The sequence below is a fragment of the Bison bison genome, unplaced genomic scaffold, assembly GCF_000754665.1.
Source record: "Bison bison bison isolate TAMUID 2011002044 unplaced genomic scaffold, Bison_UMD1.0 scf7180017864327, whole genome shotgun sequence".
Lineage (NCBI taxonomy): Eukaryota > Metazoa > Chordata > Mammalia > Artiodactyla > Bovidae > Bison > Bison bison.
The window spans coordinates 8,242,670-8,259,243 of record NW_011494899.1 but is presented as its reverse complement, the minus strand read 5'-3'; the positions used below and the strand labels follow the sequence as shown (position 1 = coordinate 8,259,243).

The 16,574-nt window shown below is 39.4% G+C and overlaps 1 protein-coding gene across 1 annotated transcript in view; it reads left to right on the top strand.

The window, feature by feature from the left end:
- The first annotated feature begins 826 nt into the window (after nt 1–826).
- Nucleotides 827–16,574, top strand: part of ANO4 (anoctamin 4) — a 230,427-nt gene continuing 214,679 nt past the window's right edge. The window contains exon 1 of the mRNA XM_010853456.1: nt 827–1,012. Coding sequence (XP_010851758.1) covers nt 958–1,012 — 55 coding nt within the window. The 5' untranslated portion in view covers nt 827–957. The remainder of the gene's footprint in view (nt 1,013–16,574) is intronic.

The following is a 16,574-nucleotide window of genomic DNA, read 5'->3' as shown; positions in this document are numbered from 1 at the left end:
CCTCCTTGGAAAAATTTAAAAATAACTCTTCATACCTCTGTTATATCCCAGATTGCTCAGAATTTTAAAATATAGTTTATATGTATCAGCAGATATAATCCATATCAATATAATTGATGTAAATTAATGTAATCCAGTATTATTTTTGATGAAATTGACATGAAGTCTGGAATTTGCTTCAAACTACTCTGGCACCTAAAAAGCAAACCAACAACAAAAGGAATGAAATAGGTGAAGATTGGAAAGTTTTCTCAGCCTTTTGGAAAGATCTTTATTTATTGAAACTGGATGGTGTGTGCATGGGGTCCCTCATACTATTCCTTTTACTTTTAGTGTGTCTGAAAATTTCCCAGATAAAATAGCTCTAAATATGTACATCATTCTAAGGTTATCAGAGGTATAAATCTGAGTTCAGTCTGTATTCTGACTTATACATGAATACTTTGAAAAAAATTATTTGATTTTTATTTAAATTCCAGATATCACAACAATTTCTAATCCTCATTGCCCCTGACAACAGCATGCCAATTATGTGCACATTTTTCAGGACTCAGGAATAATTCTAATATTTAACTTTATTGGATCTGTGTATAAAACTCTTGTCACAATAACTGAGGATGTCCATTTTTGACTGAAACAACATTCAGTTATTTATGTAATGTGAAAATCAGTCACTACCACAATTTTAGTATTACTACCATCCCTTAAGAATGTGAAACAGTTACTGAATGCTTTCTGGATTTTATGCCAGAAAATAATTTGGTGTTTTAGCTATTCTGAACCAACGTCTTCAATATCATGGTGCTATTTCTCATTCCAGGTTTAAGTTTATCTATTCATGGGGCTGAAAAGCGTTTGCAAATCCACCAACGGCGAAGTGTGGCAAGCCGCCCAGGGTCACGTCGCCTGCCCGTGGTCAGGCATTCCTCACTTCCACCAGGCAGAAGGTCAGTAAAAATGGAGACGAGCTCTTCTGGAATCACTAATGGGAGAACCAAAGTCTTCCACCCAGGTAATGCATGGGGAAGGGTCAGCAGGGACCTGGGTTAGCAGCAGCCTGACCGCCTGTGCTATATTTTTGTCATCTAATTCTGCCACGCTTCCAGATAAGCTTACTTTTTAAAAGAGTCTTGAGTTTTTTTCCCCCTTCTTTTCACTTCCATCAGTGGTAAATGTCACCAAGACCAATAGGAGGGAAGAGGGCTTGAAGTATCAGAAAGGTTAAGGCAACATTCCACTTACTGTGGTAGAATCTAGATGAAAATTCCAGTGAATACACTTGCTCAGTTCAGAAAAGTTTACTGTAGAATCAAACAATACAGAGGTTTGGCCAGTTTCTTGATACTTTGCTCTAAGACAGCCCAGGGAAAATGTCAAGGTGAAAATGTGGACTTTGAAGCCTCAGTTATGTGGCTTAACTCGCTCATGTTTTCTTTCTCAGGTGAAGGGAGACAGCTAGAGTCATGTGAATTTCCAAGGCCCTGGGAAGTACCTGTGATTTCTTAAAAATGATAAAATGATCAAAGTTGGTATTTACCACCTCACGTATTTGGGTGAAAGGCTCATTTAAGTATTCATTCATTCATTCATTCAACACATTTCTTGAGTGCCTGCTGTATGCCAGGCTTTGTTTTGAAAACTGAGGAAAAACAAGTGAACACTATTTCTGACTCATGGAAATAGCACATTGTGAGGAAATTCCAAAGTCACATATTTTAAGTCTCCCCCAATCCTGATTCCTGTGTGTAATGTGCTTTCAGGTGCCAGCCAGTCTCAGCTAAAATCATTTCCTTCTCTTGCCATGTCATCTTCTTTCTCTCAGCTGACACCCTGGCTTCCTACCCTCACTGAGAAACCCCCGGGCCTGAGACTACAGGTCCCTGCATCTCCAAATATATCTCTGTCTACTCCCATCCTTCACTTCTGTCCTCTGGTGGTTGGGAGGTGGCAGTCTTCCCACTGTCCTTGACTGAGCTTTCCCCTGTGTCCTTCACCAGTGGCCTTGACCACCCCTCCTCTCCTGGACCTTGGTCTTTCCCCTCAGTTTGTGAAGAAGGCTGAAGCTTCTCATTTCAATCATCTTCATTTGACACTGCATCCTTTTCTCACTTCCGCCACTTCTCCTGGTCCCTCCAAAGCCAGATTTCTGAAAGAGTAACCTACCTTTGTTCGCTCGGGTTCCCAGCCACTTGTCAACCCAATGCAGCCTGGTTTCTGCCTCATTCACATCATCATGGCTCTTCTTATTGACCTGCTTTCACCACAATTTGGTGGGTGGCAGACTCTTCTGATGTACCCAACCAGAGTAGACCACCACTTCTTCCCAAAGCATATTCCCTGACTTCCATGGCAACCTGCTTTCTCCATTCTCCTATCGCTTCTCTCACAGGTAACTCTGATGGTTTCCCAACCCTGTAGCATCTCTCTTGTCCTCTTGCCTCTTGTCACAGTACATGGTTCACACCAAATGCAGAATGACTCATCTTCACCTGTGACTGTGCCATTCATCTTGCTTGTCCTACTCATTCCAGGGTAACGGCCAACACTCTTAGTATGTTAGGAACAAATGCCCACCATAATCCAGGCCCTAGTGCTTCTCATCCATTTTTGCCTCTTTCTGTCTTAAACTTTACACTCCAATGTATCAGCCAAGGTTCAACCAGAAAAGCAGAGCCAGAAGATTTATACTAGAGTTTTACTAAAAATCGACTTACATGATTTTGAGGGCTGTCTAAGCAGGTCTGAAATCCATAGGACAGGCTGTTGAAGGGCAGACTAAAAGCCTTGAGCACAGCGGAGGATGCTGTCCACAGGTACAATTTCTTCTTTAGGGAAGCCTCAGCTCTGCTTTTAAGACCTTTTGCCTGATTGGATGAGCACCCCTCCCTCATTGTGGGATAATCTCCCTTATTTAAAGGTAACTGATGATGGACTTGAAATCACCTTCACAGCAGCATCTGGATTGGTCTTCACCAATAACTGGGAACTCTAGCCAAGTTGGCACATCAACCAGACCTTGAGATCTGATCAGACTTACTTCCTTTCAGACACATGATGCTGAGTCATGTCTCTCCACCCTTGCTCATGCTGGTCTCTCTAGGATACCCTGATTTTGTTCCATAATCTTGAATACTTAGAAATGGTCTGTCTCGCCACCGTAAGATCTTTAAAGTCATGGATTCTGGAATATTTATTTTTGTATCTCCAATAAATAATTTTTAGGGTAGGACTGAACTGACCCTTCATTAGCTGGTTTTCAGACTATGACTATAGAGTTCCTTAAAAAATTTTTTCTGGCTTTTTAAAAGTATAATTGACTGATTACAATCGCTTTCTAATTGCTCTATCAGCCTTTCAACAAATGTTTTATTGAGGGCCTGTTTGGTTGCCAGACACTCTTTAGGTACTTAGAATACATCAGTGAATGAAACAAAGATCCCTGCTCTTAGAGAGTTTACATACTATACGGGGGAGATAGATGATATATAAGCATAGTAAAGTGTTTAGGAAGAAGATAAATATTATGGATAAAAGAAAAAGGAGGGGTAGCAGGTGGTGAGGGTTGCATGTTACAGTTGTAATAAGGTGGTCCTCAAGGTGTAGGGCGGAGAAGGCAATGGCACCCCACTCCAGTGCTCTTGCCTGGAAAATCCCATGGATGGAGGAGCCTGGTAGGCTGCAGTCCATGGGGTCGCTAAGAGTCAGACACGACTGAGCGACTTCGATTTCACTTTTCACTTTCATGCATTGGAGAAGGAAATGGCAACCCACTCCAGTGTTCTTACCTGGAGAATCCCAGGGGTGGGAAAGTCTGGTGGGCTGCCGTCTATGGGGTCACACAGAGTCAGACACTACTGAAGCGACTTAGCAGCAGCAGCAGCAAGATGTAGGGCACATTGTGGAGAAGATGTGTGATCAAGGGCTAGAAGGCAAGAGAGCCATGTCGATAGGCAGGTTCATTCCAGCCCAGGGGTAGCCAGTGGACAGGCCCTGAAATAGGAGTGAGTCTGGCAGTCTGGGAAAAAGCACTTAGATCCCTGAGCCTGGAGTGAGAAGCACACATCAGCTCAGTGAGGTCAGATGGAGCAGGGCCTTGAAGAGCATGTAAGGACTTTGACCCCTGTGTGAAATGGGAGCTCTTAAAGGGTTGTGAACGGAAGAATCCTATAAGTGGACATATTTTTTAACAGGATCACTTTGGCTGTTATTTGAGAATAGACCACAGGGGTAGAGGGTAAATGGAGGAAGATCAGATAGGAGGCTGCCATTAATAATCCAGTCAAGACATGACGGCTCTTACTAAGGGCAGCGGAAGTGGTGGTGAGAATTTGGATCCTGGATGTATTTTAAAGTTGGGCCAACAGAATTTCGATAGATTAAATGTGGAATAAGAGAGAAAGGAGAGCTAAGTACAACTTTATGGTTTTTGACCTGAGTAAATGGGATTGGTATCAACCGATATGGAGAAAGCTGAAGGGAAAGCAGAATTTAGTATTTGAAGGCAGAAACGGGGTCAAAATCAAAAGTCTGTGGGGAAAAAAAAAGTCTGTGGGCAACTGAAGAGACCACATGGATGGTGGTATAAACATTGTTGGAGTTTGAGAGACTGGGGTTTAAATCCATGGTAGGAAAAGAGATGACCAGATGGAGAAGGGGGAGAGGATTAAGGGCTGAAATCTGTTGCACCCCAATAGAAAAGGTCTCAACATGAACCACCAGCAAAGAAGGCAGAGAAAGAAAAAGAAATCTGGCCAGCAAGACTAGATAAACCAGAAATTATGTGTCTTGGAAATTAAGAAAGTCTTACACAAAGATAGGAGTGATTATCTAGGTTAAATGTTTCTGAAAGTCAAGTAAGATGAGGAATGAGAATTGGCCTCTGATTTTAGTCAAGTGGAGATGGATGGTGATTTTGAGAAGAGCAATTTTGGTGAAGTGGTGGGGATTAAACCCTGATTAAAGTAGGTTTCATAGAGAACGGAAGCATATGTATCAGATATTGAGAATATATACAACTTTTTAAAAGTAGTTTTGCTGTGAAGGATCATGAAGAAATAGGGCAGCAGCTGGGGGAGAAGTGAGGTCGAAAGAGTTTCTTTTCAAAATAGCAATCTCCTGCAGATCATTTGTGGCACTGGGGAGATGGGGGGATTTGTGATGTGAGCAGCAGTGAAGGAAATGAGAGCTGTTCGCACAATAGAATCATAAAGAGTTTTTCTGTGATAACAAATGGGATGGGAGAGTGCGTGGATGCTGGCAATGTGAGGAGGGTCTCAGAAGTTCTTTCCCCCTGTTTCAGGGCTTCCCTGGTGGCTCAGATGGTAAAGTGCCTGTCTGCAATGCAGGAGACCTGGGTTCGATCCCTGGGTTGGGAAGATCCCCTGGAGAAGGAAATGGCAGCCCACTCCAGTACTCTTGCCTGGAGTGACTCCACTTTCACTTTCACTTTCCCCCCGGATCTGGGAAGGAAGGTCATGACTGAGAATGAGAAAGGAGTGAGATGGATTGAGAGGATGGTATGATGGTGTAGACAGTGGAATATGGCTGCCAGCCCACATTAAAAGGCTAGTTGAGGTTCACAGTCATGAAACTAAACTAGGACTAGTTACTATAGTTGTGTGTTTTCCTTTAACCTTGTTCAGCTACTTGAGTGAAAACATAGAACATATGTGAGTGAGTGAGTGAGTGAAGTCGCTCAGTCATGTCTGACTCTTTGCGACCCCATGGACTGTAGCCTATCAGGCTCCTCGGTCCATGGGATTTTCCAGGTAAGAGTACTGGAGTGGGTTGCCATTTCCTTCTCCAGGGGATCTTCCTGACCCAGGGATCAAACCTGGGTCTCCCGCATTGTAGGCAGAGGCTTTCACCGTCTGAGCCACCAGGGAAGAGCCAAACATATGTAGAGTTGTCTTTAGTTCAGGATTGTGATTTTGCCAAGGAACTGGGAAAAGAGAAGGGGAACCAGAGGTGCACTAGAGAGAAAAATGATAACAACTGATCATGTAAGCTTGGTACAGAAGGGAGTGAAGACACCCAGGGGCATGAGTTTCAGTGGATAGTTGATAGGATCACTTTGTTAGAGGTCCCAGAAGGGTTGAAGCGGTGTTGAGGTTAAGTTAGGGGAAGAGGAGCTGAAAAGATAAGAGGGGGTAATTAGAGAGTAGAATGCAGGGCACTGATATTAAGGAGGGCATTGCTGTTATTAGTAATGGCGAGGTCAAGGCTAGGGTATGAAGTTAGTGTAATATGATGGAGGGCAAGATCAGTGGAGAAAATAATTCTCAGGGAATGAGAGGCAAGAGTTTGAGAAAGCTCATCTGCATAGACATTGAAATTGAATAGTTTTGGGAGAGTGACAAAAAGCCAGGAGTTAACCTCATCAGGAAATGAGGAAACATGATCTGGAAGGCGGCAAGTAGGTGCAGTGATGGTGGAGAAAAGGTGATATAATAGAAAAGGTGATATAATAGAACAACCTCAGAGTCAAGACTGGGGATGTTTAGGGAAGAGGGAAGAACAGCGATCTAAAGGTGGCATTGAGGACTCAAGGAAGATACTTCCCTTCTCCAGATTCTTTGGTGTCAGGGCTGTGGGAGAAAAATAGTTCCATAGGAAGGAGCCTGTGGGAAGCCATGACCTCTGGGAGGAGCCAGCCTTTCCTTAGAGCAAGAAGATAAAGGGAGCAATCTGAGAAAAGACAGGTGGGAATAGAATTCTGGAAGGCCCAGTGGAAAGGTTTTGAAAGTTGGGACCTTCAATGGCTCTCTTATTTTTCCAGACCACCCTGAAGTTCTCCACCCTGAAGTTCACTTTTTAATCCTCCTCTGCTTAAAAATCTTTATGCTTATCTAGAACAAAGGACAGTGTTGTGAGCCCAATTGTTTGAAGCCTCTACAAACTCACCTCTCCCTGTTTTTCTTGGAATATCTTTTATATACTCCATAACCTGCCTTGTTCTACTTTATCCTTAGCTCTGCACTATTTCTCAAGTAGGCTTTTACTCTCCCGTTTTTCTGCCGTTGTCCAAGCTCCTCCCTCTTTTTGGAATGCCCCTACCTCCATAAATCTCTCTTAAGCCCTTCTCATTCCTCAAAATGTAACCTAAATTCTATTCTGCCTCCTCCTAAAAGCCTTTCTGGATCCCTCTGGTCAGATCTTCTCTCCCCCTTGCCCAGAACTTGGAATCTAATCCATTCACTGGATATAGGTTTTCATTCTGAAATTATACAGAGTAAATCTATATTTCTTTTAGTGATGACCTTTGAGTTGGTTGAAAACTCATCTTGAGCAATTTTCAAACTGAAGCATTTCCTAGTTTTTTCGATGCTTCCTATGACAACATGGTTTTCACATTCTTTTACCATCCTACCCATTCTGCTCTTAGAAAAAGTCTTATTTAATTGCTGTGCCTTTGGAAATTCATTGCCCAGAATTGTATAAAATATTCTGTTTGTGTTTGATTGAGGCAGAAAATAGTCTTTGACATCCACTACTGATATTAATGTAATAAACATTTGAAGAAATGTTATAAAGATATTTCTTAATGGTATAATATCAGCATATCTTGTCACTACTTTTACCTTAAAAACATATCACTGCATTTATCTATCATAATTTTATCATAGATTCTTGAATCCTACTGGCATTGGCTATTGGTTGAAACTATAAAGCCATTCCTTAGCACAGAATTATAATTAAGAAAAATCATAGTAAATTATAGTTAGAAACCTGATTTTGAAAATATATGTGTTTAAAATTCATATTATTGAGATACATATGATAATTTCAATTCTATCCTTCTAACGTTTAGTGTACATTTTTACTAATGCATCATAGTTCTCTTTGGGAGATTATAGAAGAGCTCTCAAGCTGAGTTTCTTATTTGCAGTGAATCATAGATCTTAGAAGCAGCATGTGCATTTTAGTCATGGTGAAGCCTATTAAGTCATCCATCTAATTTTTACAAAGTTAATCATCTTGGTTCCCAAAGTGCTTTCTAAAAGCCCACTCAGACTGGTTGTTAAGCATGAAAAGAACAAGAAAACCTTACAGATCTTCCATGCCATCAGCCCTGAACAATTTTAGTTCATTTATCCCTCTTTGAGTTTACAAGCATTTCTGAGTGCCTACCATGTCCTAACAAACATTTATTTGAAGGGTAGCTCTTTGGAGCTGGAATGGTGTAGAACTCTATTACTCATGGACCTTAGGGAGCTCACAGTCATGTCCAAAGGGACCATCAGTCAGGGCTCTTTGGTTATAAACAATTGAAACCAATTATTTAATTCAAGCAAAGAAGAAATTTAAATTTCAAGGATATGGATGGAAAGCCTGGAGAACTAGCCTTGGGAAAAGAAACAGATACCAATAAAAGAACTATTTGACTTTCTGGAATAAATGAACCCTTACCACTTTTCTTAGTTTCATCATTTGGCTCAGTTTTTGAAGACCTGGAAGAGATCCCTATTTGCCATGTGCCTTTCCCTTGGTTGGGTAGAGAGTGGTGAAAGATAAAAGGATAGGACAGGAGACGTCTCCCTTGAGCAGCAGATAGGACCCCTTGATTTCTCCTCCCACTCGGACTCCACACAGTAAGGGAACGACACTTCCCCAAAATGAAATAGAAGTGACATTACAAAAGGGAAGTGTATATGAAAGCATGTCCATTATACAGGGACCTGTGCTTAATCTGCTATAATAGAATTCATTGTATTAAGGGGTGGAATAAAGATGTAAATAAAATTATGGTAACATTCTTAGGACAAAGATTTAAGAAGTAATCAAAAGGCCATATGATTTTGGGCTTTGAAAGTCAACTAAGACCTCTAGTGTAAGGTGGGGTGATGGCCATCCAGATATAGGAAAGAGCATAGTAAGAGTGCATTATATTAGTAATCAGTGCAAGCTCTGTTGTTAGATGTTTTAAACTCACATGTTACCTAATAGCTTTGCAGACTTGGGCAAATAACTTAATTTCTTTGAATCTGTCTCCTCATCAGCACAATGAGAATATTCATACATATCTCACAGTGTTAGGGTTGCCAGATGAAACACAGGACTCACAGTTAAATTTCAGGTAAACAACAAATATCTTTTGATGTATGTCCGAAGTATTGCATGGGGCACACTTATGATAAAAAAAAAAATTATTAATTTATTTGTAATTCAAATTACCTGGCCTCCCTGTATTTTTGTGTGTTATATCTGGCAACCCTATATAGCGTTGTTATGTCAAATAAATCCGTTCATGTAGAATGCTTGATATGATCCTTGGCACAGTAAGGTGCCAGGAGCAAGTGGTGATGTTTGTTGTCGCCGTCATCATAGACAAAGTTCAGAAGCCTGAAAGTATGTCCCAGAATCATTTCTTACTTGGTTCTTGAACCATAGGACAGTTTCCCAGTTAACTTGTGCCAGGACAACATTTAGATGGTTTCCCTTTATGCTGCACTGACACAGGAACTGTTCACCTCCACCTTGTATTTATATGGTTTGTCTTTCCTTCTGATTGTTTCAAAGACTTCTCTTGTGTATTGAGTTCATTTTGACCTTATCTTTTAGCCACTCAAAATTAGTGAATACTGTTTCCTTTTATGGGCAAATCATTAAAGTATTAAATGGCACCAGGCTTGGAACTATCATTTAAGGGTCAAGAAGACTCAATTGAAGCATTGATTATGAATTTTTGAGTTTGAAACTGTAATGCTTAGTGAGTGTGGGGTCAAATTATCCCAGTACAATGACTGTGCCATGTGAAATAGAATTAATTAGAAGCTTTGTGAAATCGAAAATGCTTCTTTCTTCTATTGCTTTTCCTTTATCTGATAGGCCCATTATAGAATCCTAAAGAAACGCGATTAGTCACAGAATTTGTCCCTTATTCTCTTCTAGAGTTGGTAAAATGATGTTTTGATAATATTTTTCATTACTTCTCAAAATAATGTCTAGCATCACTGACCCAATGGGCATGGGTTTGGGTGGACTCCAGGAGTTGGTGATAGACAGGGAGGCCTGGCATGCTGCGGCTCATGGGGTCACAAAGAGTCGGACACGACTGAGCAACTGAACTGAACTGAAAAGCCTAAGCAGCTCTGTCCCCCTTTATACATGATCATTTCCCCCTTATATAGATATGGTATTTAAATGCTGGTACAAGTTGATTTCACAGGAGAGAAACTTTCGGATTTTGTTGTTTTCAGTGAGCTAGAATAACTATTATACTTTCTGTATGCAAAGGGTATTAAATGTTTGACAATAATATAATTACAGCTATCATTAAGCATGCTACCATATTCCCAACCTCAAAAACTGTTAAGCTATTTACATTCATTATTCCATTTAATTCCTCTAATATCCTCATGCTGTCATCCTTATGTTGTGGTTGGGGTATCTAAGGCAGGGACAGGGAAGGTTTAAATAACTTGCCCCCAAACATGCAGCCAGTAAGTGTCAGAAGCAGGATTCCAATTCCACTGGTTTGATTCATTCATTACCATCTTCAGTCAACTTGGTAGCAGTATTTCCAGCAAGTTTGTATTACAAAGCTTTGGAATATTTAAATTTAAAGCCCTGTAATCGTTCACACCCTAGGGTAGCAAGGAAGGGACCATAGTATTCCATTGAAAACACACATAGTCACCTTAATGGGTTGTTATTTCTTTCTATTGAATATGTCAGTGATGGTCCACTTTCTAGCATGTTTCTTGTTCTACTCTACATTAGACCTTTCTTTTTTCTTAAATTCAATTTTTATTGAAGTGTAGTTGCTTCCCTGGTGGCTCAGATGGTAAAGCGTCTGCCTACAACGCGGGAGACCTGGGTTCAATCCCTGGGTCAGGAAGATCTCCTGGAGAAGGCAATGGCAACCCACTCCAGTATTTTTGCCTGGAAAATCCCATGGACAGAGGAGCCTGTTAGGCTACAGTCCATGGGGTTGCAAAGAGTCGGGCACAACTGAGTGACTTCACTTTCACATTAGACCTTTCTTCTTTCTTAAATTCAATTTTTATTGGAGTGTAGTTGCTAGGACCTTTCTCATTTCCTCTTCCCGTTTTCTAGTTCCAATATTATTAAACTCCTTCCTGTTTCCCTGAGTTTTAAAGATTACTTTCTGGCTCTCATGTCAAGACCTGATCTCAAGTTAGGGAACAGAATCAACTCAGCAAGTACCTTTCATATTCTGTTTAACTTCAGTACCAGAGGCTGTGGAGAAAAGACAAAAAGAAAAGAAGTTAAGGAGAGATTTGAAAAAAGCCAGACAAGAAAGATTTGTCTCTTCGTTGACTTATTTCTTATTCTGCCAAAATGAAAGTCAAAATTCAATTCATTCTTTAGGGAAAAAAATTAGGAAAGGATAATCATCTGGTTAATCTTGACCACAATAATAATCATGATACCACCACATTCTGTTAGGTAATGCTCCATTGTTTGAGTTCTCACAGCAGTCTGGGAGGCAGAATTAGCCCTATTTCACTGGGCTCAGGAAATGAAGTTACTTGACCAACAAGTACAAATTAGTCATCAATGGACTTTAGCTAAAACCTTTGTCTTCAGTTTCTTAGGAGTGTTTTTTTCCCCACTGAGCCAATGGTTTTTTCTTGAGGATGAAAATAGTTGAATGTGAAATTTAGTGTTTTCTCATCACCTTATCTGGAAACAAACATTTTATTGAGAATTATGTCTGAAACTTCTTTATTGAGCCTGAGGAATCTGAATGTTCTTCTTGAATAGATCTCAAGCTGGGGTGAAAATACATAATTATTTTTCTGTTTGTGGGATGGATTTTTGGTGTGACTGAAAGATAAGATCTTCCATGTGGTTTTGAGAATATGTGGGAGAAAAACCAGCTACTTTGAAACTCTTTTATTTCTCACTGCCTTGAAGGTAAATGTGGTGTCTTTCTAAATGGTGGTTTAGAAATAACACTAATCATCCTTCATTTGAATCACATCCTCTTAAAGTATTTTTTAAATGTGTGATGTGAGTTTAGTAAATAGAGGGGTGCTTAGGAAAACAAGCTATTTTGAGCCTTGAAATGTGGGCTTTGGGATTTGTGCTCCTTGCTATCATTTGCTGAGTAACAAAATTGTTTTCTAAAAATATATGCCAAATTCTTCTCCATCAGTGTATACTTTTTCCCCTTTGCTGAGGTACATATGCACATATTTTGACCTATATAATGCATTTATTGCTTCCCAGGTGGCATAATGGTATAAAGAATCTGCCTGCCAACGCAGGAGACACAAGAGACATGGCTTCAATCCCTGGGTTGGGAAGATCCCCTGGAGTAGGAAATAGAAACCCACACCAGTGTTCTTACCTGGAAAATTCCATGGACAGAGGAGCCTGGTAGGCTATAGCCCATGGGGTGGCAAAGAGTCAGATACCACTGAGCAGGAGCATGAATACATTTAGAGGGAATTTTCTAAAGAATCTTTTCACAACCATTTAAACATACAAAGTGAATGAAAAAAAGCTACACAAAGAAAATTATTTCTGGGAAGAGTATTGTATTTTAATAGAATTTAGAACTGCATCTTCTGCACAAGGCTATTTCAAATAGTTTTGTATTTAGGAGAGATTTAAATAACTACTAATTCAAGACCATACAACTATAACCAATGACGTCAGCCCTACCCCAACCTAAGATCGTAGTTGTGGTAGATAGACAGTTAATAGTAAGCTTCTGCTGTGCTTAGTTAATTCCCAGAGTTAGAGATTAGAGACTGATATCCAAGGTGGACAGAGCCCTGGCTCTCATGAGGTTTGTTGTCTTGCGAGGCCATTCTGCTTCATACATTCATCTCAGGCCCTTCTGTATATGTATTGTGCAAGTTAAGAGAGTAAGCAACATTATAGTGATTTTGAAAGCAGCATGGTTTCTATTCTATTCTATAACCCCTCCTAATCCTGAGTTTCTCTCTTGCCTTTCTCTGCAAGAGTCCCTGTTGTCATAGCAACAGACCTCAGCCTCTAGGAGATTGGAAGACCCCCATGGAGCCCTGCCTAGACTTCTGCACAAATCATTCCTGCCATTTCGAGCTTTGCAGCTCTGGTTTCTAGGCCCTCTTAGCACAGGCATTCTTTATAACTTAGGAGATCCCTGTCTTGCCAATCCTGGGAAACATAGAGGTAATTTTGCTGAAGGTCAGCCATTACTAACTGAAGCAATGGGATTATTATTTCCATTTTAGACCTGAGAAACATCCACCTGCTGTTAGCTAAATGTTCTCCATTCATGATTTAGTCCAGAATTGGGTCCTTAAAACTACTCCATGTTAATCATTAGAGGAAACATATTTAGCTTTTATAGTGACAAATGTGGATGAATCAATCTGTGTTTTCCTACTAACACAAGGCCTAGCTTTCTTCTGTAAAAGAATGATCTTGCAGTATCACTAGATTTATAGTTAAGCAACACTAATAATCAAAGAGTAGGATTTGTGTGTCTTTTTACAATAGCATGAATGAAGCATTTTCTGTTTTGAAGGTGTTTTAGCTTATGGTACGCTAAATAGAGTTTGGTAAGCACTATAAATGAAGAAAAACAGATGGAAAGTTTTTCTAGAACCAGTGGAATATCCCACATGTAAATCTAGAGTTTCCAGTGTTAGAATCCTCCAGAAGAATATGCTTTTTTATATCACCTTGTGTTTGTTACAAATATAAGATCACCTCTATTTGATTGAACAAAGAAGTTGAATTTTAAGTAATTGATTTAAAGCCACTGAACAAAGGTGATAAAGTAGAATAACTGGTAAACAGGTGGGTGAGGGGCAAGGGGTAGCAGCAGTAATATAAGTTATATTGTCTTGTATCATAGCAGAGAACTATGTAATGAACAGTTGACCCTTAAATAATGTGGTTATGGTGGTGGTTAATCTGTGTATAATTAATTTATAACTGTACCTCCCAATCTGAGATTCCTCCACATCTATGGATTCAAACTTATATCCCATTTAACCATTGTTAAGTATTATAGTATTTACTCTTAAAAAATATTGCCATATAAGCGTACTTGTGCAGTTCTAGAGTCAACTGTATAAAATTGATCAAGAAACAACAAGTACACCCATGGAGAGGTCCAAAGGAAGTAAAAACAGAAACTCTTAAATGGGATTGGACTGGGGGAATGGGATTGGGATTGAAAAGGGGATAGAATTGTCTATTGTTGATTTTCATTCTAAGCTGTTTGGTATTTGAAGGTTTTCCTTATTATTTGACAAAAATTTTAAAAGATTTTACTGAAAAGAGCAAATGTATGATTTACAATATGCCTTTCATAGTCATCTATAGATGACTATCAAGAGGTGTTAAAGTTGTGGACAAGAGGGGAAAACTGGGACATGTTCTTAGTCTATATCTACTGCTGTTGCTAGTCACGTGAAATTGTAGTAAAAGAGCATTAACTGAGCAACGAATACGTTCAAGGCCTCGTCTTGAGGTCTGCAGGAAATGAAAAGGAGGATGCAGTTTGGTGCCAAGCCTTCATCATGTCACAGCGTAGTCAGAGGTGCTGGAAATGAGGAGGAAACCTAGACAGGGAGAACTAGGAACTCAGATTTGTCTGTATCTACACAATGCTACATACTTTACCTAATTTTTTATGGAAAATATGTACTGTAAGAAAGATAAAATATAGATAACTGCATGGGTTTAGTGAGTAGGAAATGGTATTTATTTGTTAGGATCAGGAAATGGCTTGAAACATAGAACATTTAGGATGGGTCCTAAAAGTGGAAGGAATTTATATAGACAGGGATGGGATGGGAGAGGCATCAACATACTTGCTAATTGAGAAGCTCATATTGGAAGCTTTGAGGGGGGAGTTCCTTTAGCGTATAAGAATTTAGCTAAATTCCCCGTAAGCTAGGTACAAATCTAAAATGAGTTTTTAAGATGTTTCCTCAGCTGAAGATGTTTTATTAAATGTGTTATCAAGGTTGCTTTTTATTGAAATTGCTTCCCACTTCATTCATACTACAGATCACAGTTAAGATTTGAATATAATCACTCCTGTCAATTCAGTGTGAGAAAAGATAAAAGCAAATTTGGAGATCACATGAACTTTGTAGCTACTTTTGATTTCTAGAAATTGTTTAGTAGGTTCTCCACAACTTCAGGTATGTTTTTAGCTTCCCTCTAGAAGGTAACTTGTTTCCTTTTCTTGGGATTGACTTAGTTACATGTCAGTTACTGAGGCCCTTCAGTTTGGAATCATGACACCTTCACCCTCTTGCCTAGTTTTTTCAGTTTTGTGTTTTGACTCAGAGACATCTGTGACCATAGGAAGGAGTCCAGTTCTCAACTTTTAGAAATCCACCAGTGCTACAGGACTAGCAATAAATAATTAAATATCAGAAGTCCAAAGTAGACACACAACTTCCTGTGTATTGAAGTTATTCAGTTTGTTTCACTTAGGCAGTATGTGCTGAAGATGAAGATTGTCACCTTGAAGGATTCATTTGAAGATATCCTTGTACAGTGATCACTCTCCATTTAGGAAAGGTTACAGAAGTTCTTATTTTACAGCATTCCCTATTTCATCATCTTAGACTTTAGTGAGTGATTTACTGCCAGAAATTCCACAGTATTATATTTTATGAAAGTGTACTTTGTATTCCTTTGAGAGCAAAGGAATAAAAAGGTCTTGTATTTTAGGGATTCTAAATGCAATCCTGTTTACTATGAAGAGAGTGTTACATCTTGTAATTTAGATCTATTTGACTTACACAGGTTAAGAATTATAGTAATTCAGAAAATCTCTTATTAAATTAGTCCCTTAATGGTTTAACATCCATAGTTTGTCTTGAATTCTGAATTTTAAATGCTGAATATCCTCTACTGCCACAATCTGAATTTTTAAATAACTTTAAAACTAAAATATGTTGCTTATTGTGAAAAACATTGGAAAGATAATGAATAAAACAAAAAATACCCATCATTTCACAGCTCAGAGAGCTTTTGTACCCAATGGAATATTTCTTCCTTTTTCTAATCAGATAAAAAAGTGTGGTTTTTGTATACTTGAGACATCTATATATTTATCTGTATGCTTGTATCTACTTTTTTCATTTTTTTCTTTTCCATGTCTTTAACATTCTTTAAAGACAGACTTTGATCCGAATGCCTTTTTATGTTGCTTCTTTTGTGACTTCCTATGCTCCTACCAAAGACAGGCAATGCCAAAGAATGCTCAAACTACCGCACAATTGCACTCATCTCACATGCTAGTAAAGTAACGCTCAAAATTCTCCAAGCCAGGCTTCAGCAATACGTGAACTGTGAACTTGCAGATGGTCAAGCTGGTTTTAGAAAAGGCAGAGGAACCAGAGATCAAATTGCCAACATCCGCTGGATCATGGAAAAAGCAAGAGAGTTCCAGAAAAACATCTATTTCTGCTTTATTGACTAGGCCAAAGCCTTTGACTGTGTGGATCACAATCAACTGTGGAAAATTCTGAAAGGGATGGGAATACCAGACCACCTGACCTGCCTCTTGAGAAATCTGTATTCAGGTCAGGAAGCAACAGTTAGAACTGGACATGGAACAACAGACTGGTTCCAAATAGGAA